This window comes from Euphorbia lathyris, chromosome 9 (genome assembly GCF_963576675.1).
Source record: "Euphorbia lathyris chromosome 9, ddEupLath1.1, whole genome shotgun sequence".
Taxonomy (NCBI): Eukaryota; Viridiplantae; Streptophyta; class Magnoliopsida; order Malpighiales; family Euphorbiaceae; genus Euphorbia; species Euphorbia lathyris.
In genome coordinates, this window is record NC_088918.1 from 26,447,136 (window position 1) to 26,474,753 (window position 27,618).

Below are 27,618 nucleotides of genomic sequence, written 5' to 3' on the forward strand. Positions count from 1 at the left end.
ATTGGATTGTAATAATTCTTAACATCATCAACTTAACCCATTTCTCAACAAAACCTAGGTTAAGAAGAATAACTCGCGTAAAGCTACGATGTACCTCTCCGAGTTGGTCTGCTCGAGCCCGGAAATTAGACTTCCGAAAAACCATTTCATTTTTCGAATGCCGTGCATATTAGTTATCAATTTTTCGTTGATTTTTTTTACAGCAAAAAAGACGGGATTCTATCAATTTCTTGAAATTTAGCAAGGGCTATCAGCTCGGTAACACCTTGCTTCCCAGATCCCACAAATTGAATTACATAAGATATGCAATTTTCGAAAATTGTCTATTTATATCGAAAAAACATGGTTTTTCGTAACTTTTATGAGCCCCAATTCGATCTTAAAGGCCATTCTTTGGCTGTGATACACCTCGATTGGTCAGCAATCTAGGTTCAGTAAGCTTTCTTGAATCATTGTAGATATTAGTTTAAGTTCCAACCTTCGAGAACCTCCTAATGGAAAACAATTGATTGGTAACCTAACCTTCGGATATGAAGATAGGAAATAGTTCATGTCCACTCTATCATATATCTTGCTAATATCAATTTTCAGGGTTGCATCCCCTTGGTTTTTAGTCACATTACGCCTCATAAAGTGAATAACTTCAAATGCGATAAGCACATTATCTGTAATACTCGTACCCTTAATAAATACAGTTTCAAACTCAGAGATAATCAGAGGAAGAATGTTGTTCAATCGATTAGCCAGCACCTTTGAGACCACTTTATATAATACATTACAAAGAGTGATAGGTCTAAGGTCTTTCATATTTACAAGATCATCATATTTAGGGATAAGGAAAATTACAATATCATTAAGTTCATTAGGAAACATACCTTGATTCAGCCAATTCTTCCAGGCCTGAGGCTTTGTATGAGTGCATTTGAAAGAGTGTTGCTTTGAATTCTTCCTTCCTAAAAGGCGCTAAGAGGGCAAAATTATTCTCCTAGTCTACATTAGGCTTGATAATCTGCATCACCTAGTTAAAGTTGCTATTGTTATTTGAGAAAAGCTTAGCAAAATAATGCTTTGCCATCTGCCCCAACTCTGCATTATCGTAGACCCATTCACCATTCATTCCTACTAAAGAGGATATCCTTTTGCATTTCCTCCAACCACTGCCCATTGAATTAAAAATACAGTATTCTAATCACCCTCTTACAACTAGTAGATCTTAGCGCTTTGGCCCTAATGGTCTTATTCCCATAATAAAAGTGCAATCAATTTGTCTTTTTCCAACTAAGAATTTATCGATGCATTCGGCAAAGTTGAATCTCTTTGTTGCTCTAACCTTTTGTTGCAAGGTATAGCTTCCTTTATGAAATTAACATTCAATTCCCATCCCCGTTGAGAGAGGAAATCTGCCAAACTAGTCATCAGGTCTAAAATAGGAAGATAGTGCATATCCTTCAATTATGTCGTCACAAGCTCCTTAAATCCAGGTTCACGAATCCACTTAATTTTAAACAAAAATCTATGTGAGGAATAATTACTAATATGTTCATCAGTTTGGAGGATGATTCAAGAGTGATCGGACACTGGTTCAATTATATTTTACCAAGATCCGTGGGGAATTGAGCCAACCATCCTTCTGAAGTAAAGAGCAGTCCAGCTTTTCCTATACTTCGTTGTGTTTACTATGTTGACGAATCTACGTGAAAGGGCACCCTTTCATCGGAATTTCAAATAGCCTGCACGCCTCAACAGTCTCATAAAAACCCTTAAGACGCAATTTCAGGTGAGCAAGCAAACCTTTTTTTACCTGATGAGGATAGCAGATCATCAAATTCCCCTATAATCGCCCACGGAAGAGAGGATGTAGTTGTAAAGGAGCATAAAAGGTTCCAGAAAACTTTCCATCGAGACCTTTCTAGGAAGCCATAAAAGCTTATCAAACACTTGTTACCAAAAACAACATCCTTAATTTCCAAATCAATAAGATTGATAGAGAATGATATAAGAGAACATCAGTCAGCAACTTTCCAAAACACACAGATTCCACCGTTGCGTCCCACTTAGTCTACATAATAACACCCTTCCAATCTGAGCCTGAATTTCCTCCATTTGCAAACTATAGACTTGTGTTTCAAATAAAAATATAACATATTGTTTGTGAACCCTCACGAGCTCACAAAAAAATGGAACTCCTGTGACACTTCACAGCCCTCGTAAGTTCTAACCTAGTATCTTAATTTTATTGGGCAGACCAAACTCTCCAGGTCTTCCATCTTTCCATTTTTTGGAGTTGACTCATTGTGTGTAGAACCAATACCCTCTTCCAAAATCGGTGTAACTTATGGTATGTCAAAGCCTACTTGTGGTCCACTATAGTTGCCTTTGCTGGTTTATGATGAGGCCCTGAAATATTCTCACCACTATTGCCTTGTCCACAAGCATCTGTACCTCTTTTTTTTACGTTACTCATGTGTTTCCAACCCACTATCCTCGAAATTCACTCTGTTAGAATCATGGATAACTGCATTTTCCTTCCCTATAATATTTGCCCCTAAGTTATGTGCTAGATGTCATCAATTCTTTGGGCCCAAGGTCATTTTTTGTACTGAAGTCACATTGCAATAGTTGTCTCACACTTCCCGTCGTCATCTCTGACTCTTCTCTAAGACATCTCTCTCCACCCAAATTTAGTGTGCTCCTATTAGGTGCCCGAAACAATACATCCCAACCCCGGACTATATGTACATCTACCGACAGGCAAAACGTCTCACAATTCTGGTCTATATGCCCTATGAAGCCACAGATGAAGCGAAAGGAGGGTAGTTTTTCATATTTAAACGAGCATATGATCCATTCACCCCTAGCTTATTGACCTTTTTTCTCTTTCTTCATTGCTTGCCCGATGTCCACTTGGACTCTGATTCACATAAAGGGTTGTTCTGCTGATTTAGAATTTTTGTCATCGTAAGCAACAAAGTTCCCAATAAAATTACCCAATGCTTTCCCCATAGTTTTTGAGAAAAAACCACCCGATAGCCCATGTATTTGCACCCAGAAATTGCCAAACTACAAGGGGATTTCAGTCGGATCCTCACCAGGCTGCAGTTCTTGAAGCATCAGTAGGTGATTATCAAAGGTCCGCAGTCCTTTATCCATTACCCAACGTAAGTCATGTATATGATAAAACCTGAATAAGATCAATTGATTGTCTAATTCCTTCATAATCAGTCATTTCCCTTATTGCCATATACTAGTTAGTCTATGTTTCATAATTGTAAAATTATAGGTCCAACTTATCAATAGCGTTCCAATCAAACACATTTCATAATCGTCAACAATTGTAACGTTAGCCAGTCCTGGGAATTCAAATCCAACCTCAATAATGTGTAGATTCTGTAATTGATTCTCCAATCGGTGCTGAATGGAAGGCAAACCTTTGGTGTAGATTCTGTAATTGATTCTCCAATGTAATCTGTTGAATGAAATTTAAACCCTAAAAAACTCTCATGTCGAGAGAAAAGCTCTCAACAGGAGCACAAGCCAAATTAAAAATTTCTTGGTAAATATTTTTTTGGTTCCTATTTTTTTACTAATCAATTCTTATATTACTAAAAAAGTATATTATAAGATTGTTAAGTTTTTTTTTTCAGTTTTATTGATTACGTGGAATTTATTAATATATAGTTTTTGGGTTCTACAAACATTAAGCTAATAATTAACTTATTTTTTCTCAATTATGGGTTAGCTGAAATTTCAACTAACATAATCTGAAGTGAGAATTCTTAAACAGATTTTTGTTGGAAGAAATTAAAATTATAGAGACATTGTGTTAAAAATGTCAACTACAAAAAGCAACCAAAACTTTCAATTGATTTATCATTAATGATTAAGAATTTCAACAAACCCATTATTCATCAACTTTATCACTATTCTTTCATATTTTCTGTTGTATTGCTGCAAATTACAATGAGTATACTTCATTAGAAAAAAAAACAGTAGTTGTTGAGAGATCATGAGAAAAAAACTTAAAAAATGATAATTTGAAAAATAAAAAACTTAATTTCATAAAAAAATGTGGTTACAAATAATTTTAATTTCTGAATTTTTTCTTTTTAAAGTCGTCAATCATTATTTTTAGGTCGGTTACTTTCATAAAAGCTTTTATATGTTAATGAAGTTTCAAGGATTTTAATTTTGAAGTCGAGACTCAAGAAAAACAAAAGTTGAGGGATCATGAGCGTCATTTAGACTTAAAAAAGATAAGGTATTAAAATATATTTATGGTTTTTGAGAAAGTATCAATTTAAACTCCACGTATAAAATAGCACCAATATATGTTTAACATTTAATAAATGCATCCATTTAGACCTCGATAACAGAACGTGATACGTTATTTATATTACTACGTTAAGTTCTATCAATTGTACATGGTGACAAAAATCAGAACTTAACAGAGTAATATAAATGATGTGTTACGTTCTGTTATCGAAACCTAAATTAGTACCATATTTTAAACGTTAAATATATATTGATGTTATTTTGATACTTCCCAAAAATCATAGATCTATTTTCGAAACTTATCATTTTAGAAAAAAAATTAAAAGGCTTTGACAGTTGCCAAACACTGCCCAAGCAATCAACGACAACCCCATGTGGGCCCAAATTCACATGGGCTTGCATTCATGATCCATTGGTTCCCGGAGTTTTCCCTTCGAATCTGTGAGCAGATCTCAATCGTTAATTGGAAGTCACGGTCTTCAGTACAAGCGGCCATGATGTTTGTCCCAACCTTGTCCTAAAATACGAGGACAAGTTCTTATATTTTGCTGTTTATGTGATGAACACAATTAGATTAAATTAATTAACTGCCGTGTCCTAAATCAAGTAATAAACTATCCATAATCTCATATTATATCCAATTATATAAAAAAAAATATTCTGAAAATCTTCATTATCGATAGCAAATATCAATAATTAAAGAAAAAATAAAATTAAAATAGCTAATATCAAATTATATTTAAAATTTTAAGAATATATAATACAAAATGTTAAAATACATAACAAAATACTATCCACTAAAATTGTATCTCTAATCTAATCTATAACATACTTTTAACAGATTATATCACTTCAAATGATGTATAGATGATGTATAGAGAGGTTGAGAGAAATAAGTGACGAAAGTTTTAATCTAAATTAATAAAGAAAATCTCAAACTAAATTTGAAGGAGTTAAAAACTCCAAAAATTTATAAGGTAGAATTTGACGGCATTGTCAAATCCGTAATTTTGGGTGAAGAACCCTAACTCTCAAAGAAATAAAATTGAAATTTGATTAAGATGATAAAAGTTGGCTACTACAAAGAGAACAATTTACGCCCCTATAATCCTAGAGGATGAATTACCTCAAAGTCCTAATTACTTAAAGACAAGAAAATACAAAGAAATTGGGGGTGGAGGTAAAAACGTCCAAGTTACAACAAAAAAGAGAGTAAAAATCACCCTAAAAGCACTTGACTCGCTGAGTCAAAGGTTGTGTGGGAGGTTCTGCCTCCCACAACGGTATACAACTCATCGAGTCATAGACATAGACTCTTTTCTGAACACTTCTTGACCCTTCTCACGCCCCGTTTCACATCCCCCTTGTTCGTCAAGAGAATGCCCTCATCATTCTCCATTCTTTGGAAAGAGCTTGACTCCAAATCATTTGTTTGGTAAGAAAGTGGTTTCTCACAGTTGAATAGGCTCAAATCTTGCACATTGAAGGATGGAGAAGTCTTACCCAACCAATTCGGAAAGCCCACATGGCATGCATCCGAATCCAACTTGTTGATTATCTTGAAGAGGCCATACTCTCGAAGGTGGATTTTGCTCTTAAATGCTCTTGCCAGTCTCATTTCTCTCATATACATAAAAGCTTCCTCACCGACTTCTTGCCCAGAGATTCACACTTAACCCCCAACAACTTAACAAAATTTGAAAATATAAGAATTAATTTCGGTTCAACTTTGCACTGTCATACACAACCCTAGTTTTGTGCTCTTCCTCCCGCTTGAATCTGTTAATGGTACCCCAACCTCGGGTGAAAAATCATATGGAAGTTATCTATTCCATTAATATTCGATATAGCCCCAATATGACTTTGAGTAGGTCGATCCTGGATTTCTCTATCATTCTTCTTATTAACTTGGATACCAAACCCATTCTTGACACATCTCAAGAACACCAAACTCCTCCTCACAAAGTGACACTTCATAATAGGTGCATAAAGTGGATGTTCCTTCAACAATTCAATCATAATTCTCAACACAAATAGATCAACACAATATGCAATCACAGTTTCAAAATTATCCAGTGGAGGACTTGATTCGACAACCGCCTACATATAATATGGCCATTTGTCCTACCGAAAGGCACCACTACGAATTCTCAGCTCTTATCCGTAAAGTTCGTTTCCTAATTAGGAAGGCTAGAAGAAATATCACCTGGAATAAAACGAGGTTCGTATGCTTTGTCTTTTAAAGGTAGCAGCGTTTTAGGTTCCATCTCTTCATTCCCTCCAAGAATCGCTCATACTTACATCAAGCTAGTTTTCTCCATCAACTCATGAACTTGATAACTCACTACGTCAGTTCCCAGGTTAATTGCATTAAAAACATTTGAGGGGTTTCAATCTAGCATAAGGATTATGTTAATAGGTGGAGGCATGACTCCCTTACCTTGCCTTCCATCTATGATAGGAATTTTCCCGGCATTTGAATGCTTAGTCCCACTCGCACTTGTAATTTTCTTCTCCTTATTTATTGACTCCGATGAATATCGAATAGGAGTATTTCTCTCTTCCCCCCATCTTCCTATAGCTCTCTCCACTCCTCATGCTCAATTGAGACTACACCTTTAATGCCTAATTTCTTGCATCTTGCACATGAATCACTATTTGAGTCTATATCTTGTCTTGAATGTTATATCTCAAATCTTTCAAATATCTAGATGCCTTTTGTCATTTGAGGAGGAACTAAGAGGCTCTTTAAAATAGATTTTGCCACAAACTCCTCAAAATTTAACTTAAGAACCTAACAAATGAGTTCTTTAGAGATGTTGAAAAGTAGTTATTATTTTAGCTTTTTAGTAAGATTTGCCACTAATTCCGACAAGACGTTTTTATTGATGTAGTTCTCATATATTTAGTGATTTTAGTGTAGGCGCGCATAGCTCATACTTGACCGTGGATGCATTTAACTCTTAGAAAAAAGGAAAATTAATAAAAAAAATGGATGAATCATTATTATTAAAGGATAAGCTACAAATTTACTAGTATTTTTATTTTGAAAAAGTGCAAAACTTTACCATTAATGTTTCCTATCAATACCTTTACCTAATAATTATTTTTGAAAGGGCTCAGGTTTGACAGTTATTTGATCCGTAATTTGATTGTCACATCGAACCTTCTAAATAAATTTATCAATAAACTGAAATAATTTTGTACATTTTGGTAGATTGTTTGTAGACATGTTCACGAATCTGGGTACCCATCCGGCCCGCATAGGCCCGTGTCCCCTGGGTGGGTTTGGACAAGAAAATTTTTCATTGGACCCAACCCAGTCATGCCCGCTAAAGCCCGCCTATATTTTGGACGGATTTGAGATTTATAAAAATAGCATGGACTGATCCAACTCGGTCTGTCTATTAATATTAACTAACAAATTTATATTTATTTTTAAATTTTATTTTTTTTATTAATAAAAATTATACATATATATTTAGGTGAGTTTAGATGGGATGAGCTTGAGATTTAATTTTTAAGCCCGAGCCCAATTTGATTCGAGTCCGTTTAAATTAATAACGAGTTTTTGTTTGATTAATTTATATGCATCATCACTTATAAGTTTTTGATATTTTAATAAATTATTTATAACTGTGTTACTAACCCATTAAATATTTTAGATATAGCATATCTAAATTAATTCTTTTAAATTTTGCATTATTCAGGAATAAACTTTCATGTTATTTGGAAACATACAATTTAAATTTTACTATATAAATTTACATTTTTTTTTGGTAGCTAAATTAGTATTAATGATAAGACTTTATGGGTTTTTATTTACAGACTGTAAATATCAGGACCTTTTTTTAAACAATAAGGATAAATTTTGATCATTTATTTATTTATTATTTGTAAATGTGTGGTACGTGCAATGACGGTTGAAAATTACCGAAAGATGTCGATTTCCAATCTATAAAATACATCAAACATCCATGCCTCCAGCACATATGTACTCTCCCTATATTCCTTTCTTCAACAAAAACCACACAAAACCTCATCGGAAAATCAAGAACTCCGCCGCATCTATCAGTATATTCTCATAACCACACACCCAACCCAAACCTTAGAGTTTGATAATCAAAACACTACTCGTGTAGATCAAGTACAGAAAATTCAGCAATGACATTCCAAAGAGATCCTATAAGTGGTCACGATCTTAATTTTGAAGCCACCGAGCTCAGATTAGGCCTACCAAGAACCACCACCGTCGCCGGCGAAGAGTTTGACAAGACATCAGCTAAATGCAACAAAAGATCATTCCCTGACATGAATCAGGAATCAAAATCAACGGTTAATCCTAATACCACTCAATCAAATCAGAAAAAGGCTGAGCAATCCAACAAGTAAGCCATAATCATCTTCTTCTTCTCGATTGGAATCTAGATTTCGAGTCTGAAAATACCCCTGTAGAGATAAATAATAGAGTTGTCCATGTTTACGCCGTTTTTCTTATAAAGTACCAACAAGTTGTTGGTTGGATTCCGGGCCGGAAACAGAGGGGTCACAAAGGTTCGTCGATCCCCAATTCCGGAAAGAAAATAACAAAAATTACATATATGACGGAAGTTTCCGTCGGTAAAATAACAATTCTGTCGGTGATTAGTTCAGAATTTGTTATGAAACTTGACCTGGTGGAATTGCCGATGAATTATACCGTCTGTGATTCATAATTCTAAAAAAATTATGTGTTAGCTTGCTTAATTTTTATCCATTAATTCTGAAATATTTGGTTCTGCTCCGCCGCTAGTTGGAGTGATGCAAATGGTCCGTTTGTTTTACGTATTGTTTGCTGTTTGATTTTACTTTTCTGATTTGTTTTTATAAAAAAAAAAACTACTTTTCAGCTGTAAAATGCAAATAGAAGGTGACTAACCAAACACCTAAAACTCTTTATTTCTTTTCGAAGTGAAAAGGCAAACACGAGCAATCAAACGCCCTCAAAGTCTATTCTCTTAAAAGTGTCTCAAATTATGAGTAATGGATATCATAAACACAAATTGGTTAAGATATTTATTCCCTTTTGAAAGTTATTTTGGGCTCCAATTTGTCATGAATCAAGTCAACTAAAGCTTAAGCTTATAGTTAAGGCTTAATCGTAAATCTTATATTAATCTCAGATCCCACATGCAAATACCTTTAGGCTTGCAGGATGTACAACACAGACCTATCTCACGATATGTATCTTTAATTCCACCAATTAATGAGGTTATGATGATTCGAATCTCGATCGTTTGGTCTAAAAACTTTGATACCATGTCAAGCAACCAGTTGAACTAAAAGCTCAAAATTACGTTGTTTTGGTCTGACCGGCTCTGAACTGTAAATAGTATAGGAAAAGATGATGAAAAATGAGTAAATTAGATATATTTATGGCCTGGGCTAACTGAAGAAATAATTGTAGGGCACAAGTGGTAGGATGGCCACCAGTAAGATCATACATGAAGAAGTGTTTAGAGACAAAGAAAATAGAAGAAGATGCAACTACTTATATCAAAGTTAGCATGGATGGTGCTCCTTATCTTAGAAAGATTGATTTGAAGCTATACAATGCCTATGAACACCTCCTTAAGGCCTTGGAGGACATGTTCAACTTCAAAATTGGTAATTAATTAAGATATAATTATTCTTTTTCTTCATCATCATGTGTTAATTAATTATTGGAATTTAAATGCTTAATTATTTAATTTCAGGAGAGTATTCTGAGAGAGAAGGATACAGTGGGTCTGAATTTGCACCTACTTATGAAGATAAAGATGGTGATTGGATGTTAGTTGGAGATGTTCCTTGGAAGTAAGTTGTTTATATATATGCTAGATCTATTAATTACATACGGTTTTGATTACACGGACCTTAATGACCATGTAGTATTTGGCCATTCAGTTAGTTAATTAACTAATTGTCACATTTATTTTGTTGAATTGATCTACAGTATGTTTATAAATTCCTGCAAGAGGTTGCGAATCATGAAAGGATCAGAAGCTAGAGGATATTTGGGATGTGGTGTGTAAATTAATTAAATTTCTGAAATTCTTCGCTAAGCCTGGGCTCTTCCTGAAGAAATTTAGATCTGTTCATATGAAAATTTGAAGAACCAAACTAGGAAATCTATTATGTGGGTATTATTCAAATTGTAAGCAATTTTTGGAGGAGGAAGATGACAGATGTGCTTGTATAGTTTTGATATATGCAACTGTAAAAAGAAATCAATGACTTCTTTATTTTTCCAGGTGTTTCTTCTAATTAATGATTATGCTTTAGTTGTTGGATACAAAGCATGTGAATGTATTTTCTTTTTCTTTGCTTTGTGTGAAATTACATCACTAATTGTGGAATCTTTGACCAAATTAGGTTATTTTGGGTTGTTAAAAGTGTTTGACTAATTTAGGTTAGTTTGGGTGGTTAATAGTGCCGGATCGCTTGAATTCAACCGCGAACCTATCATGCATCCGATCCGGTTATACACATTTCGGGTTAACATACTTAACCCGTGATAAACCGGAGTAAACCAGGATTACTCCGGTTATTTAAAAATTTCAACAAACAAACTTTACAAATCCATAAAGGAAGGATCTGCTCAATTGCTCCGAGCGGACATGACAAACGGTATTTTTAGAAAATATGAGACACGAGTATGGTAGGACACGGCAAATTTTATATATATATATATATATATATATATAGGAGAGGGCTCTTGTGAGAACCCTTTTTAGGCGAGGACACTTTGTTATGTGAGAACACTCAAAACTACGCCGTTTTGAGTATAAAAATTAAATAAAACAAGAAATGCTGTTGGTGGGATTCGAACTAGAGCACTTCCACCTACACTTCACACTACTTACCACCAAAACAATTACTTTTCTTGTACATTATGTCCTGTGCAGCTTAATATACTGTTGTCCTTGTATCTTCTATTGTTTAATATTTTGACGTATACACTTATTAATATCGATTAAATGTGCATAATAATGAATTATTAATAGAAAAATAAATCCAAGAACATGCTCCAATTTCTTATTTATTTAATTTCTCTATATTTTTTGTTTGGGACACTTGCTTTAATTTATTTATATATTATTAAGTGCATTTGATGCTAAAAAAAATCTAATACTATATTTTTTAAATAAAAATACACTTGCTTTAATTTGTTTATTATACAATTGTTTTATTTATATATTATTAAGTGCATCTGATGCTAAAAAAAATTCAATACTATATTTTTTAAATAGAAATATATTATATATGATTCGGAATATCACCTTGAGGCCCAAGAGGCCCAACAGCGGACGACAAGCAAATGGGCCAGGACGGTAGGAGGCCCGCAGGCCCAAGTCAATCCGCTATAAATATGCCAATGAAGGAAGAGAAAGGGATCGGGTAACTAATTTTCTACTTCATTCACATTTGATTACTAAGCTCTCTAGAACCGCTAACTGTCTTAATCTTCAGAGTGTCCGCAGGGACCGATCCCCGCGCAGAGCCGACCCCCGAAGAAGCCAGACCTGCCCGACGGAGATCTGGATCACTATTCCGCATTCCCTGATTATTTGGTGCGGTGAAGGTGGAATACAAGTGACTTCGGAGCTTCAAACAAAATGCAGACCTCGACTGAATCTGCCCCGACGACAGTACCCGAAATGGGAGCAACTAGCTCCATGACGAACGCCGAGCGTTCCACTCCAAACATTCCGAACATTCCGATTTCCCCCAGAAACCTAGGGCCACTAATGGAGGAAGTGAGCCCTGAAGAAGAAGAGACTCACAACACCACTCAACTCCTTAGTGCAATCCAAGGTTTTCAGACCACCCAGGCTATTCATACGGTGGCTCAGATGAAGATCATAGACCAACAAGGGAGCTTGCAGGAGGAGAACGCCAAAATCTGGTAATACCTTAAAGAGGCGGTAGGAATGCAAAGAGAAGGGACGTAGCCGGGGGAGCCCGCGGAGCCCGGGGTCCTCGCAGGAGGAGCAGCCGGGACTGTCACGGCCAGTGAGGGCGGTGCGCGGCGCAAGGAGACAGTAGCCGCGAATAGCGAAGACTTGTTGGAACTAAAGATCCAGCGTTTTCTTGACAAAAGGGCCCTCGGGGGCGTCATGGGAGGAAGCATCACCTCCAGCAAAACGCCACTGGTACAAAGGATCATCGAGACGAGGTTCCCACGGGACTGGAAAGCTCCTCGACTATCCCAGTATTCAGGGACCGAGGACCCGAACGACCATGTGGCATCATTCATGAGCACCATCAACTTATACTCAAAAGACGAAGACATCATGTGCAAGGTTTTTCCGACCACCCTCTTGTCTAGTGCGCAAGAGTGGTATTGAGGACTTGCTCCGGAATCGATCGACTCATTTGATCTCCTAAAGGATCTTTTCCTCTCCCGGTTTGCCGCAGCAGCAAAAGTTAGGAAGATCAGTTCAGACCTCAACGGGCTCAAGCAGCGAGCAACTGAACCTCTTCGCAACTTCCTCTCAAGGTTTCACCATATGGCCTCACATGTTAAGGGCCTCAACTTGGAGGTGGCTCATGACGCTCTGGCAAAAGGGACCTCATGCGAGCCTCTAAAGCAGAAATGTTTCCGAAAAATGCCGAGATCTTTCGAAGAGCTCATGACCATGGCACAGAACTTCGTCAGATACGACGACTGTGACCGGCCAGCAGGGTACGAGGAGTCAGACAGGGACAAAGCCAGAGGAGACACGCACAAGCAGGAGAAAGGCAGACCGATTCCAGAGGCACGGGAAGAGGGCCGAGCCCGCAAGGAGGCCCCAATGCCCTTTCCGTCTCGGACCGAGCGGGCAAATCCGGAGCGTAGGGGAGATCGATCCCGTGGGAAGGAGGTGCATTACGCTGCTCAGAGCCAGCCTCGCCGATTCACACAGCAAATTCCATCCGTCGACAAGAGCAAGTCCCGTGTAGAGAAAGAATACTGCAAATATCACAAGTCCTCCGGACATTCCACGGAAAACTGCTATCACCTACAAAAGGAGATTGAGCAGATCACGGAGCAGGGCGCGCTACCAAAGGTGATCAGGCAAAGGGAGCAAAGCCCGAAGCAGCGGGAAGCAGGCCGAGTAGAAGAGCCAAAACGGCCAAGGTACCATGGGGAGATACACGTCATAAGGGAGGGGGCGCCAGCGCTCTCTGCGCCACCGGAGAGCTCCCGTAAAAGGAAGGCAGTCGGGCAGACTCTAACGGTGCAACCACCGCTACGAACCAGCCATTTGGAGGCTCTTGTTGTCACCATCAACATCGCCGGCTTTAAAACCCACCGAGTGCTAGTAGACACTAGAAGTTCGGTGAACCTGCTCACCTGGACGGCACTCCGCGCGATGAAGAATACTCACACCGCCCTCCGAGCCGGAACTTTCCCCCTGGTTGGCCTGTCAGAGATTGAAGTCCCGGTGAAGGGAGTCATCGCACTATCGACTATCTTCGCCGAAGGGGTCGAGGAAATCGAGGACACCGCAGAATGGGTGGTGGTCGATATCCCCCTGGCCTACAACGCCATCATCGGAAGGCCTCTGCTGGCAACCTTGAAGGCCACGGTAGTTATCTCCGGATTATGCTTGACCTTGCCGCTTCAGCACGGAAAGATCACCATCCAAGGAGATCGCATGTTGGCCAAAAGATTGCAGTGGGAGGCGACTCAGCCTCGAACAGCGCTCTACCTGGAGGACAGCCTGATGGACATGAGGGGTTACAATCCCGTACCCATCGAGCCGGTCGATGACTGTGTCCTCGGGGATAACAAGACAGTGAAAATTGGGACCCGGCTCGCGTCCCCTTTGGCCAACGAAATCAAGGCTGTCCTGTCGGAGCATTCAGATGTGTTCGCTTGGTGCACCGAAGACATCACGGGGGTCTCACCTGATCAAGCGGTGCACAAACTGAGCATCGACCCCTCCGTCGAACCCTTAAAGCAGAAGATGCGAGTACAGGAAAAGGACAAGCAAGCCGCAGTAAAGGCAGAGGTTGACAAACTCCTAGCTGTAAAGTTTATTCGCGAGGTCCACTATCCGGACTGGCTTTCTAACGTTGTACTTGTAAAGAAAGCCAGCGGAAAGTACCGCATGTGTGTAGATTTTACAAATGTTAATAAAGCTTGCCCCAATGATTCCTACCCGCTGCCTAATATAGACCAGCTCCTTGACCAAACTGTTGGTCGCAAGATCTTGTCTCAGTTTGATGCCATCGTTGGATTCCAGCAGATCCCTTTGGACCCAGCCGACGCCGAGAAAACCTCCTTCATCACTCATGAGGGCACTTATCGTTACAATGTCATGCCTTTCGGGTTGAAAAATGCGGGGGCCACGTACCAGCGATTAGTAGATAAGATGTTCGCCCACCTCATTGGCAAGACGGTACAGGTGTACAGAGATGACATGGTAGTCCTAAGCACCGAAGAAGGCGACCATCCGCGAGACTTGGCGGAGGTGTTTACGATTTTCAGAGCCTACAACCTTAAGCTGAATCCGGAGAAATGTTTCTTCGGAATTCGCAACGGCAAATTCCTGGGTTGCGTGGTGTCAGAGAAAGGCATCGAGCCAAACCCCCCGAAGATCGAGGCAATCTTGGCAATGGAGCCACCGCGCGACTTGCAGGGGGTTCAAAGACTTAATGGAAGGATCATCGCGTTGGGACGTTTCATCTCTTGCTCGGCACAACGATGTTTGCCCTTTTATAAAGCAATCAAGAAGGAGCATCCCTTTAAGTGGTCTACGGACTGCCAAGCCGCGTTCAGCGCCATCAAAATTTTCCTCGGCACCCCCTCACTATTGTCGGTGCCGATGCCAGAGCGGGACATTCACTTATACTTCACCATCGCCGATGAGACAGTAGGAGTCGTTTTAACTCATGAAGAGGGGACGGAGCTTTACCCGATCTATTTTCTAAGCAAAGTTCTGTGGGGAGTCGAAATGCGATATTCCGAGGTTGAAAAGGCTCTGTTCGCTATAATTCAAGCATCGGAGTGTCTGAGATCGTACTTCTAAGCGCATACGGTTGTGGTCAGAACCAATTACCCGCTGAAAAAGGCCGTCCAGAAACCAGAGGTCTCCGGTCGAATCACCAATTGGTCCGTTCGACTTTCCCAGTTTGATGTACGGTTTGAGCCCCGCATGACGATCAAGGCTCAGGTACTGTCCGATTTAATCGTAGAATTCACCGGCTCGTCTATCACCAATCCCACAACAACAACAACTCGCACCAGCGACGTCTGGACTATGAGCATAGATGGGCCCTGCGCTCCAGGACGGGCAGGTGCTGGAATAGCCATTTCAGGGGCCCGACAATCTCCATATATGGTACGCCGTCCGGCTCGATTTGCCAACCACAAATAATCAGGCAGAGTATGAGGCCTTGATCGCAGTTCTTCGACTGTCGAAAACAATAGTGAACGGACAGCTGACGATATACTCAGACTCAAAGCTCGTCGTCAGCCACGTCAGCGGCACCTACAAAGCCAAAGATCCGACGATGTGCCAGTACTTGGCCCTCGCCACATCATTGATCAATGACCTCAAAGCAAAAGGAATAACCCTCGACCTCATACTGGTGCCACGAGAGGAGAACAAAGAGGCAGATGCTATCGCCGCACTCGCAACAGGTGAACAGTCCAAAGACCCGCACACCCTCATCGAGATCGTTGGGGCCCCAGCCATTCACGTAGAAAGCTCGCTACAGATCGACTCAACGGACGCCGCGGCTGGCGGATGGAGAAGTCCAATTATAAGATATCTTCAAGATGGAACACTCCCCGCAGATCGGGCACAGGCGTCCCTCGTGGTTCGGCGTTCTTGGCGTTATGCATTACATGGTGGCTTACTCTATCGAAAATCCGCCACGCATCCCTGGTTGCGCTGTATATCCGAGGAGGAAGGGGATCACTGTCTTAAGGAAATTCACCAGGGCATCTGTAGCTCGCATCAGGGCACCCGGACCATTGCGAAGAAGGCCCGACTCTAGGGGCTCTACGGGAAGACCATGGATTCCGATGCGATGCGTCTAGTGCACAGTTGTCAGGCATGTCAGCTACACGCCAATACTCACCACGCCCCGGCGGCTCCATTCAAGGGCATTGTCACACCTTAGCCATTCGCGGTATGGGGCATCGACCTACTCGGCCCTTTCCCGATGGCTTTAGGACAAAAGCGTTTCGTTGTAGTGGCAGTCGATCACTTTACCAAATGGATCGAGGCTGAAGCAATTGCCAGGATAACCACGGATAACGTAATCGGTTTCCTCAAGCGAACAATCATATACCGATTCGGGGTCCCTCACTCCTTCATCACTGATAATGGGAGGCAGTTTGACTGCACTCAATTCCGTGAGTTTTGCGCGGAGTGGGGAATCAAAGGGCGATACACCTCGGTGGCACACCCTCAGAGCAACAGCCTCACTGAGGTAAGCAACCGAACACTCCTACGAGGAATTAAAAAACGCCTATCTGACCAAGGCCGAGCATGGCCTGACCACATTGCAGCGATAGTATGGTCATACCGCACTACCCCTCACTCGGGCACTGGACGCACTCCTTTTTTCCTCGCTTACGGGGCAGAGGCGATGGCACCGTCTGAGGTCATCCTTCGCTCCCCTCGACAAACCACTTTCGAAGAAATCAACAACAACGGGGAACTTGCGGAAGCTAGTGACCGACTTGAAGAGGAACGCCTTAATGCTTTATTACACATCACGGCCCATAAGCAGAACATAGCGCATTACCACGATAGGAGGGTTCGTCCCCGCACTTTTCAAGTCGGGGACCTTGTGCTCAGAGACGCCGCAGCTGCACAGTCCCCTTTAGCTCAAGGCAAGCTTGGCCAATCATGGGAGGGACCATACAAGATCGACACTGTCCTCCACAATGGAGCTTACAAAATCGCCTCGTTAGACGGCTTGGTCTACGACAATAGCTGGAATATCCAGACATTGAAGAAGTATTATCAATAGCATCTTGTAAAGAAAATCATCAATAAAGGGGTTTTCGTACTTTGTTTTTCTTTTTGTCAAACAACCCCATCTTGACGACAATCAGAAGCAAGCTACCCAATCTGGCCCTCGCACCGCTTTAATCCATGCATGCTATTCAAAGGCTTATCGAGCATCTCGATCGCCTTCGCAATCGCCCAACAATCCCATATTGTTATCGATTGCTTACTGGCGGGCACCATGATGCATTTTTCGCTACAAGAGCATCTATATGCTATTCAAAGGCTTATCGAGCATCTCGATCGCCTTCGCAATCGCCCTACAATCCCATATTGTTATCGATTGCTTACTGGCGGGCACCACGATGCATTTTCCGCTACAAGAGCATCTATATGCTATTCAAAGGCTTATCGAGCATCTCGATCGCCTTTGCAATCGCCCTACAATCCCATATTATTATCGATTGCTTACTGGCGGGCACCACGATGCATTTTCCGCTATAAGAGCATCTATATGCTATTCAAAAGCTTATCGAGCATCTCGATCACCTTCGCAATCGCCCAACAATCCCATATTGTTATCGATTGCTACTGGCGGGCACCACGATGCATTTTCCGCTACAAGAGCATCTATATGCTATCCAAAGGCTTATCGAGCATCTCGATCGCCTTCGCAATCGCCCAACAATCCCATATTGTTATCGATTGCTTACTAGCGGGCACCACGATGCATTTTCTGCTACAAGAGCATCTATATACTATCCAAAGGTCTATCGAGCATCTCGATCGCCTTCGCAATCGCCCAACAATCCCATATTGTTATCGATTGCTTACTAGCGGGCACCACGATGCATTTTCCGCTACAAGAGCATCTGTATGCTATCCAAAGGCTTATCGAGCATCTCATTCGCCTCCGTAATCGCCTAACAATCCCATATTACTATCGATTGTTTAAAAGCGGACACCACATTGCTTTCCCCGCTATAAAGGCATCAAAAAGCTATCCCCGAGACTAGTCGAGGACCTACGATGGTTTCTTAATTACCAAAACAACCTCGTGTTGTGACCAACTTATCATGAATTAATACTCCGATTCATGCTCCGATTAAGCAGCACTAAACAAGCATATTAAACGCTCACTAAGGAATTTCAGAGTATACACCAATAAGCAAAACAGCATAGGCACATATATTTTATAACAGCAAAACATTCCACAACTTCATTATAGAGGAAGAGCCCCAACCACGGCGAAAACACAAAAAATTACAGATCAAACACGTCACAATCACTCGAGGATAGCACGGGCACTATCAGGGTTCGGGATAGCCTCCGCATCCATAAGGGCTTGATGCACTGCTCGCCAATCAATACATTCGTTGGTGTTATGCCCGTTTTGCCTATGGTATAAGCATGCTTTCCCCACATGAGTCACTCGATGCGCCGGGTCGGCCGGAATAGGCCCCAGAAAGCCTTGCCTTGAAAATTCAAGGAAAACCACGCTACTAGGTTTCAACGGATCGACGAACGTCGCCCCGTGGGGACGGCTCGGCGAAGCATGGCGCCCAAGATGATGGTTCTCCAGCAAAAGAGGAAGGTTCATAACCCTGTCTAATTCATCGGCCAGCAGCCGCCTAACCCAGGCAGGATGAGGATTTGTCACGGGTACCACTGACTCATCAGGATTCAAGAACCCAATCCCATCCTGCGACCAGACTTTCTTCTCATTTGAAGAAAAGGCGCTGATAACAACTTCGCATGAATCCGTCGCAGATCCAGTATAGGGCGCGGAACTCTCACTCTCCCCGTTTTGACTTCTCCGCGAAAGGCTCTGGTTCATCCATACAGGAGAAGCGTATCGCACTTTCTTGTCCAGTTCGTGATCATCCCTCGGAGGACAATACACATAAGGATGAGGCATCGCCGATATAGCTTTTTGGACCTCGATCACCTTAGCAGAATCCACGACATCCCGAAGCGACATCACACGAAGCTAAGAGTATAAAGACGACTAGAAATATGAGCACTTGAAGTAAGAACGCCACATGAACAAAAACCGCAAGCAAAAATCGACTCCTATTTATAGCAGAACAGGACAAGACTTGAAAAACACATCATACAAGCTCAAATCAAATCAAAGTACAAAATGATGATCACATTAAACTGCCAAAAATATCCACAAAGATACCAACCATACAGAAATTATTACATCTTTGAAAAACAAAAACACAGGGATAACAGTCTCAATCACTTCTTTTTGAATCGACCATAGAACTCTACCGCTTTCGCTTGGGCCGCCTTATCATACACATTCAGAGAGAATATGACCTCCAGAGGCACATCATACCCGGCGGAGTGAGCAGCCGCGATAAGCATCATCCTATCCATTTTGATCAGCTTCTCCTTGCGGTAACCCGCTAGGGCACGCAGATCGCTGGCCTCTTTCCGAGCAACTTCAAGCTCTCGCTTTAGTTTCTCATTCTCCTCGGACAGCGCGTCGGTTTGCTTGGCTCTTTCGTCGATTTTCTCCTTCATTCGGCGAGTCCATAGGGTGGCAAACTTAAGCATAACTCTATAAGAGCGAATTTTCTCCACATCGAGTTTCAATTTTTTCGCCAGCTCCACCCTGCCTCCTGTCTCCACCTTTAGCTTCTCGGCCAGCACAGCAATCTCGCCCTCTCGGCGCTCCAACAGCTCCCCGGCGGCGGCTACTTTCCCATTCGCCGTTTCTAGCTCCTTCACCGCGTTCCGCAGGCCTTGCTCCATATCCCGAAATAGGTTCTCGTCGTTCACACACATGTCAAAGACAGTGTTGGTATTTTGGATAGCCTGCATAAAAATCACAACTCAGTGCACAGTTGTTAGAAACAAATTTAGGCGAACAAGTCGAGAGAGCTTACCACGCCAAGCGCCGATAAGGTCTCCACGCCAAGATTCATCTTGGACACACCATCTATTCGGACAACTTCCCCGGGAACCTTAGCTACGCGAGCCATCGCCCGAGCAAGCTCAGATGTCGTCATATCAGAATGGACCGACAAGCCCATAACATATTCTCGAAACTTGGCAATCTTAACATCCATTCTTTTCATCATCTCCGGATGATCGCCTACGCGATCCATCATCCCTTCTCCGAGATCGGAACCACCTTCGATACACGCTCGTTTAGAGCTGTCGGTTTCTCCACCGGTATCATCTCCAGCATGAACTTGGTCGCTCTTCATCCCAGCAACGGCTTTACCCTTGTCTTTCTTACGTTTCCGGGTAAGGGGCACCTGAAGCTGCTTCTCAATCTGCTCCTCTTCAACAGCCGTCACCTCAGCAGTTTGCTCGACCTCCTACTCCACCACGGGCATCCCTTGCGGAATGTCTCCAACAACCTCAAGGCCCTCATGAGCCGAGAGCACGCCCCCATACTCTGAACCACCTGGTTCGCATCTTCAAGCGAAGAAAACGACGCCAGAAATCCGGAAGCAACAGCAAAAGCTTCCTCCGTAGTATCGAGGCCGACACCAAACTCGTTTGGATCAAAGTCCATACTGACACGGGGATCTTCTGGACCTGCACGACAAGAAAGAATGGAAAAATTTAGACCATATTGACTATATAGTAACAATAGCACATCGAAAGAAATGAACAAAACCTACAACCCCGACCCCTCACCTACAACAGTGACGTTCACGGATATCGTTTCCAATTCCGCCAACTCTCCGGCTTTGAAGTTGTATCCACGTTTCCACTTCTCAAAGTCCGTTGTTGTCCATCTGGATATCTGAGCCATCCGCCATTGGTTCCAAATATAGTAGTCGGCGGCTAGGAAGTGACGAACAAGCTCGTCGACGTCTTGCTTACGATCTTTATCTGTCGGAAGCCCCTTTAAGTATGACACAAGCTGCTCCTCAAAAGGTAACTTTTCTCGAGACTTCAGCCAACGACTGGGATCCATGGGCTCCTCGTTCCACACTAAGGGAAGTCGTCGTCCAGCTTTCGCACCAAGAAGTAACGGTGCCTATACTCATGAACTTTGTCCTTCAACCCGCCAATCACCTTGAACTTTTGGTGCGAAATGGTAACATGCTAGGATCGGGGCCCCTTATTTGGCCGAAAGAACTCGCGGAATACCAACCCAGTTGCCCGATACCCAACCGATCGACATAACGAATAGAAGGCCACCATCATCCTCCACCCGTTCGGATGAATCTGACCAGGGCACAGGTCATACTCCTTTAGAACCTCCATGAAAAAGGGAAGTAGGGGCAACCGCATCCCCGATTCAAGCTGCTCCTCGTAAACGATAAGCTCGTTCGCACCACCCGCGTGATGCGCACGGATGTCTTCCCTAAGCGCGACTAACTCATAGGGCTTCCTCAATCGATACACAGTGGAAATAGCGGCCAAATCCTCGGCAACAATAATACTATGCGCATCTTCGACCGAAAAAGATTCCGGCCATTTTGCCCGCTCCACTCCCTCAAACCGCCGACCGTCAATACTAGTGACCCCCGCGGCACGAGTCCATACCCTCTGATGCATCTCCTTGTAAATCGCGGACAGGGGACGCTTTTCGGTAATCACGCCCTCTGGTACTACAACCACTACCTTAAGAACTCCGGCAGAAACTCCTCCTAACGGCCGCTCGACGCTGGGCGGCGCACGCTCCATGGTTTTTTTCCTCTTTGTCGCAGCAGAAGCACTCTCCTCTCCCGCGATCGCCCGCCTTTTTCGTTTTACGACCCGCATTCGTGAAGCGTCACGCAGCGTAAAATCACCCGGTGTCACTGGCGGTAATCTTTTTAGGGCTCCCCGTGAAGAACCCTCGGACATACTCCCCCTCCCCAGAAAAAACAACTAAAGAAAAGAGCGAAAGATAGGAAAAATTAGAGGTACGACTGACCTCGCGAAGGTTACGACAGACATCGTAAGTAATGTTCAGCAAAAGCTCCGTTAACTAATATGTCCGGCACCCAGCAAGCGCGACTAAGATGGCAGAGCACCGACGGAACGATCGGCAGGACACATCGGCTTCAAAATGTAACACGAGACGGTACAAAAGCGCAAAGGGAAGAAACTCTGGAAAAGTAAACCGCAAAAGAGGGTTTTCCCCCTGCATTTTATAGCCAGCCAAAAACGGAGGCGCCGGCAACGCACGATATTCTAGGTGTCTTTTATGGCGCATGCAGGGGCATTTAATGAAGGGGCAATAAATTATGCACTAAAATCCACGGGCGCATCCATGGTTCTGAAAGGTCTCAAATGAGCAAATCGAGCACCTTTCCATCCAGCTGTCCACCACTCGTTAAAAGGGGGAATAAATCCTATTAGACTCATGTCTCCTCGCATGAAATGCTCGGCTAACTTCGCCGGGGGGGGGGACTACTTGATTCAGAATATCACCTTGAGGCCCAAGAGGCCCAGCAGCGGACGACAAGCAAATGGGCCAGGACCGCAGGAGGCCCGCAGGCCCAAGTCAATCCGCTATAAATAGGCCGATGAAGGAAGAGGAAGGGATCGGGTAACTAATTTTCTACTTCATTCACATTTGATTACTAAGCTCTCTAGAACCGCTAACTGTCTTAATCTTCGGAGTGTCCGCATGGATAGTGATCTCTAGAAATTATTTAATAAAATCATATAAATATTTTTAGAACATACGATATATTTAGATCTTGTGACATGAAATTTAGAACATATGTTTTAATTTTTAGAACACAAACTATAAAGTTTAGAACATGTGATATATTTTTTAAAACATACGTTAGAACATATATTTGAACTTTTAGAACACGAACCATGAAGTTTAGAACGTACGACATATTTTTTAGAACATACGTTAGATTATATATTTTAATTTTTGAAACACAAACTAAAAAGTTTAGAACATACATTATGTTTTTTAGAACATGCGTTACGTTTTTTCGAACATGAGTTATAAATTATATTATAGAACAAATGCAAAAATGATCGAGATATTTACTGATTTTTTTTAGACATTATACTTAATTTTTTGAACACAAATTATAAAGTTTAGAACACATGTAACATTATTTAGAACATCGTCCTTAACATTTTAAAACATAAATTACAAAAAATATAGAGGAATTAAATAAATAAGAAATTGGAGCATGTTTTTAGATTTTTTTTTCTATTAATAATTCCTTATTATGCACATTTTTTTTCTATTAATAATTTATTATTATGCACATTTAATCGATATTAATAAGTGCATGTGTCAAATATTAAACAATAAAAGCTACAAGAACAGTGTTGTATTAAGCAGCGCACGACATAATGCACAAAAAAAGCATAATGTATGTTCTAAAGTTTATAGTTTGTGTTCTAAAAATTAAGTACATAATGTTCTAAAAAAATCAGTAGATATCTGGATCATTTTTGCATTTGTTCTATAATATAATTTATAACCCATGTTCGAAAAAACATAATGCATGTTCTAAAAAACATAACGTATGTTCTAAAAAATATGTCGTACGTTCTAAACTTCATAGTTCGTGTTTTAAAAGTTAAAATATATGTTCTAGCGCATGTTTTAAAAAATATTTTTTCTTATATAAATAAAATATTAATATGAAATTTTATTAAAATATATAATATATTTTTATTTAAAAAAATATAGTATTGGATTTTTTTAGCATCAGATGCACTTAATAATATATAAATAAAAGAATTGTATAATGAACAAACTAAAGCAAGTGTATTTTTATTTAAAAAAAGATAGTATTGGATTTTTTTTAACATCAAAGGCACTTAATAATATATAAATAAAAGAATTGTATAATGAACAAACTAAAGCAAGTGTATTTTTATTTAAAAAATATAGTATTGGATTTTTTTTAGCATCAGAGGCACTTAATAATATATAAATAAAAGAATTGTATAATGAACAAATTAAAGCAAGTGTCCCAGTGGTAGATGGTGCGTGTGTCAATCCTTCCATGTAGTTGTAACTCTTGGTAACTAGAAAGTCTCCATTAATGCCTCGTTAATGGCGGTTACTGATCTCATTCAAGTATGACTGTTAGCTCATTAATAGATTGTTAGTTGCCTTTATCGGGAATCGGCTCAGCTGTTCAGGGGGCAGATTGAGGTGAGATGGCGGGTCTCCCGTATGTTTGACTACGGATAGCGTACGGAGGAATCCATGTGATCCGCCGTCTAGGTGACTTGCTTGATACGCTATAGCTTTCCCGATCGTCTTAATACACGGTCGTTTAGTCAATTACCCTTTTAGTCCCGTAAATAATATCTGGATGTTATCACAATGATATCGTAAATCGCAAAACAAATTGAAGAAGGAAGAGAAAGAAGTCTAAGCATTTATAATCCCGATATACATGTGAAAATTAAATGTAGTTTAGGTTTTTTTTGTCAAATTTTGTAATTGAACCATAGGTTTTAAAAGATTTTAAAAAAACCCCTAAACTTTACATATTTTCACCATTAGCCAAGTCGTCACTGCCAAGTCCTATCCATGTCACTGTCGAGTCCCATGTCACCGCCGAGTCCCCGAGTTCGGTGAGTCCGTCACGGCCACGATGACCCGGAGAAGAGTTCGTGCTTCATAGCTTTTTTTTTTTGAAATGCTGGATGTGGGATTCTTTTTCTCATGTGTGGGATGTTTTTTCACTTGCTTTGTATCTAGGGGTGAGCAAAACCGAACCGAACCAATCCTAACCATTCTTAGTTTAGTTTGGTTTCTGATTTTTAAGGATTTCAGTTTTTGGTTTGGTTCGGTTTGGTTCGGTTAAAAACTGAAAAACCGAACAAACTGAAATCCATTTAATTAATAGTTTTACAGCTGTGTCACGTGTGGTGTGTGTGTGTGATATTTCTTTCTTTTCCCTATCTATCTAAATCGATCGACAGAAACAGCCCACCCACACACAGCCACACCACATTCTCTCTCACTCACCCTTCAAAAAACCCTAGCCGCCTCCGCCTCAACTCCCTCCCACCGCCGGCGCCGCGAAATTTTTTCACCGTCGCCATTGATCCGACTCTACTACTCTATCTTGGTATGTCTCTCTTGTTGTTATTAATTTTGATTTTTGTGGTTCTTTGTCTAGTTACTTAATTACAGAGTATGTATGTATGTATGTATGTGTTTACTTAATTTTGATTTTTGTGGTTCTTTGTCTATCTTGGTATGTCTCTCTTCTTAGGTCTATTCTCTAATTAACATTATCTATAATCGGTTCTTTGATTCTATTAGTTAATACCATTGTTACAGTAGTGAAGTTCAAACTCTTTTGATTTCTAATCTATTTGATTTCTTTTGAAGAAAATTTTGAGTTTTTTTTTGGACTTTATGCAATAAAAATAACAATCAGAAGGAACCTAAATTGAGTTTTTGAATTCTCTCAAAAAAAGAAAGACACAGAGTAGTTAAATTAAGGAATGAAAATATATTAGAAATCCTTTATGCCCTGATTGTGGATGCTTCTAATAGTCTAATACGATTAATTTCATCTCAAAAGATTGAGTCAGAGATCCTTTATTTGCTTGCAACCTGTTCAATCCTCAGACTCATGTTTGTAAATTTTCTTAAACAAGACTGCATTTACAGATTGGACAATATAGGTGTTTCTTTTTTAACTTTTACTTTATCCTGAAAAACATAAACATCACAGCCATAATTGAAAAATATTACATTTTGGTTATTGTACTTTACTTAAAAATTAAATGACTTTTGTATTTGATATAATATTATTTAGTATGTTGATTATAAAAATTTAGCTTTGTCTAATGGGTTTTTAAGCATGTCATTCAGTTTCTTGTCTTGATCCTACCATTCTAACTAAACTGATTATATTCTCTTGTATAATTTGTTTTAGATGTCAAAATCAATGCATCCTCCTCCAATTTCAATTGACCTTGACGAGGAAGAAAATAGAGATGAGGCAAATGATTCGAATACTACTGGGATTGAGGTTGAAAGCAAGGCAAATGGCAAGAAGATGGCAAAAAGATCAGTAGTTTGGAAACATTTTACTCTGATCGATGTTGGAAATGGAAAAACTAGAGGTAAGTGTAACTATTGTGAGAAAAGCTATGTGTATGTAGTTACAAGTGGGACAACTACCCTTAAAACCCACATGAAGAAATGCATGAAAACCCCTGAAAATAACAAAGCAAAACAAAGCCAATTATCTTTGCAACCTTCTCTTTCTGGGTTTGGGGATAGTGAGAATCCGATTCCGGGTACTTTAACTACTTGGAAATTCGATCAATTGGCAATGAGAGCTAGCATAATTAGATGGATTATTAAGGAGGAACAACCTTTTAGAGTTGTAGAAACTGAAGGGTTTAAAGAAATGTTTGCAATATGTTGTCCACGGTTAAAAATTCCTTCTAGATGGGCTGCTAGTAGAGACTGTTCCAAATTGTTTTTTGAGGAAAAAAAGAAATTGAAAAATTATTTGAAAGAACATGTTCATAGAGTTTCAATAACAACTGATACTTGGACCTCAGTGGCTAGAGATAATTACATGGTTATTACTGGTCATTTTGTTGATAGTAATTGGGTTATACAAAAGAAAGTTTTGAGTTTTGTTAAGATAGATTCACACAAAGGCCAAGATATTGGGATGTCAATTGGGAATTGTTTGAATGATTGGGAAATTAAGCGAGTATTTACTATTACTGTTGACAATGCTAGTTCAAATAATGTTGCTGTTGATTATGTGAGAAATATTCTTGTGCAATGGGGGACTTCAATTTCATCTAGTAAGTACATACACATGAGATGCATGGCACACATAATTAATTTAGTTGTACAAGATGGTTTGAAAGAAGTTAATTTTTCAGTGGTAAGGGTTAGAGATGCAATCACTACAACAAATGGGCACTTGTGCCATGGTTAAAATCGTGGCACAAGTTTAAAATTTCCGTGGCTACACTACATAGCCACAGAAATTCTTCCGTGGCACAAGTGATCGTGGCTAACTAGTTGCCACGGAAAAATAATGGTCGTGGCATAAATGAGTTCTTATGCCACGGGAACGTCCGTGGCTAATCACATCATTTTGCCACGGGTAAACTCGTGGCAAGAATAAAATACATGTGGCAAATAATAGCAACCCGTGGCAATCAACCCGACATAGCCACGAGCAAAACCGTGGCAAAAGTAAAATAATTATGGCTAGAAATCTTGTTTAGCCACGAGCATAACCGTGGCAAAATAGAACCTGTAGCTAGAAATTTTGTTTAGCCACAAGCATAATTGTGGCAAAAATAGATTTGTTGTGGCTGTAAAGATTTCCTAGCCACAAGCATCATCGTGGTAATTTATTTTAATTTATTATTATTATTATTATTATTATATGATCTTCTGAATGGATGAAGCTCATTAAAATCAATA

General features: G+C 40.4%; 1 protein-coding gene across 1 annotated transcript; it reads left to right on the forward strand.

The window, feature by feature from the left end:
- The first annotated feature begins 8,251 nt into the window (after positions 1–8,251).
- LOC136206701 (auxin-responsive protein IAA4-like) lies at positions 8,252–10,541 on the forward strand. The gene is made up of 4 exons (XM_065997845.1): positions 8,252–8,660; positions 9,719–9,918; positions 10,008–10,107; positions 10,247–10,541. The coding sequence occupies exons 1-4, from the start codon at positions 8,437–8,439 to the stop codon at positions 10,323–10,325; spliced, it is 603 nt and encodes a 200-aa protein (XP_065853917.1). The 5' UTR covers positions 8,252–8,436; the 3' UTR covers positions 10,326–10,541.
- Positions 10,542–27,618: the final 17,077 nt, after the last annotated feature.

What these genes read in the sequence shown, in the direction of transcription:
- LOC136206701 (XM_065997845.1), top strand. Translation starts at nt 8,437, where the DNA reads ATGACATTCCAAAGAGATCCTATAAGTGGTCACGATCTTAATTTTGAA. An exon ending in AAGGCTGAGCAATCCAACAA is followed by an intron (nt 8,661 to 9,718) that starts GTAAGCCATAAT and finishes AAATAATTGTAG; the next exon opens with GGCACAAGTGGTAGGATGGC. An exon ending in CATGTTCAACTTCAAAATTG is followed by an intron (nt 9,919 to 10,007) that starts GTAATTAATTAA and finishes ATTTAATTTCAG; the next exon opens with GAGAGTATTCTGAGAGAGAA.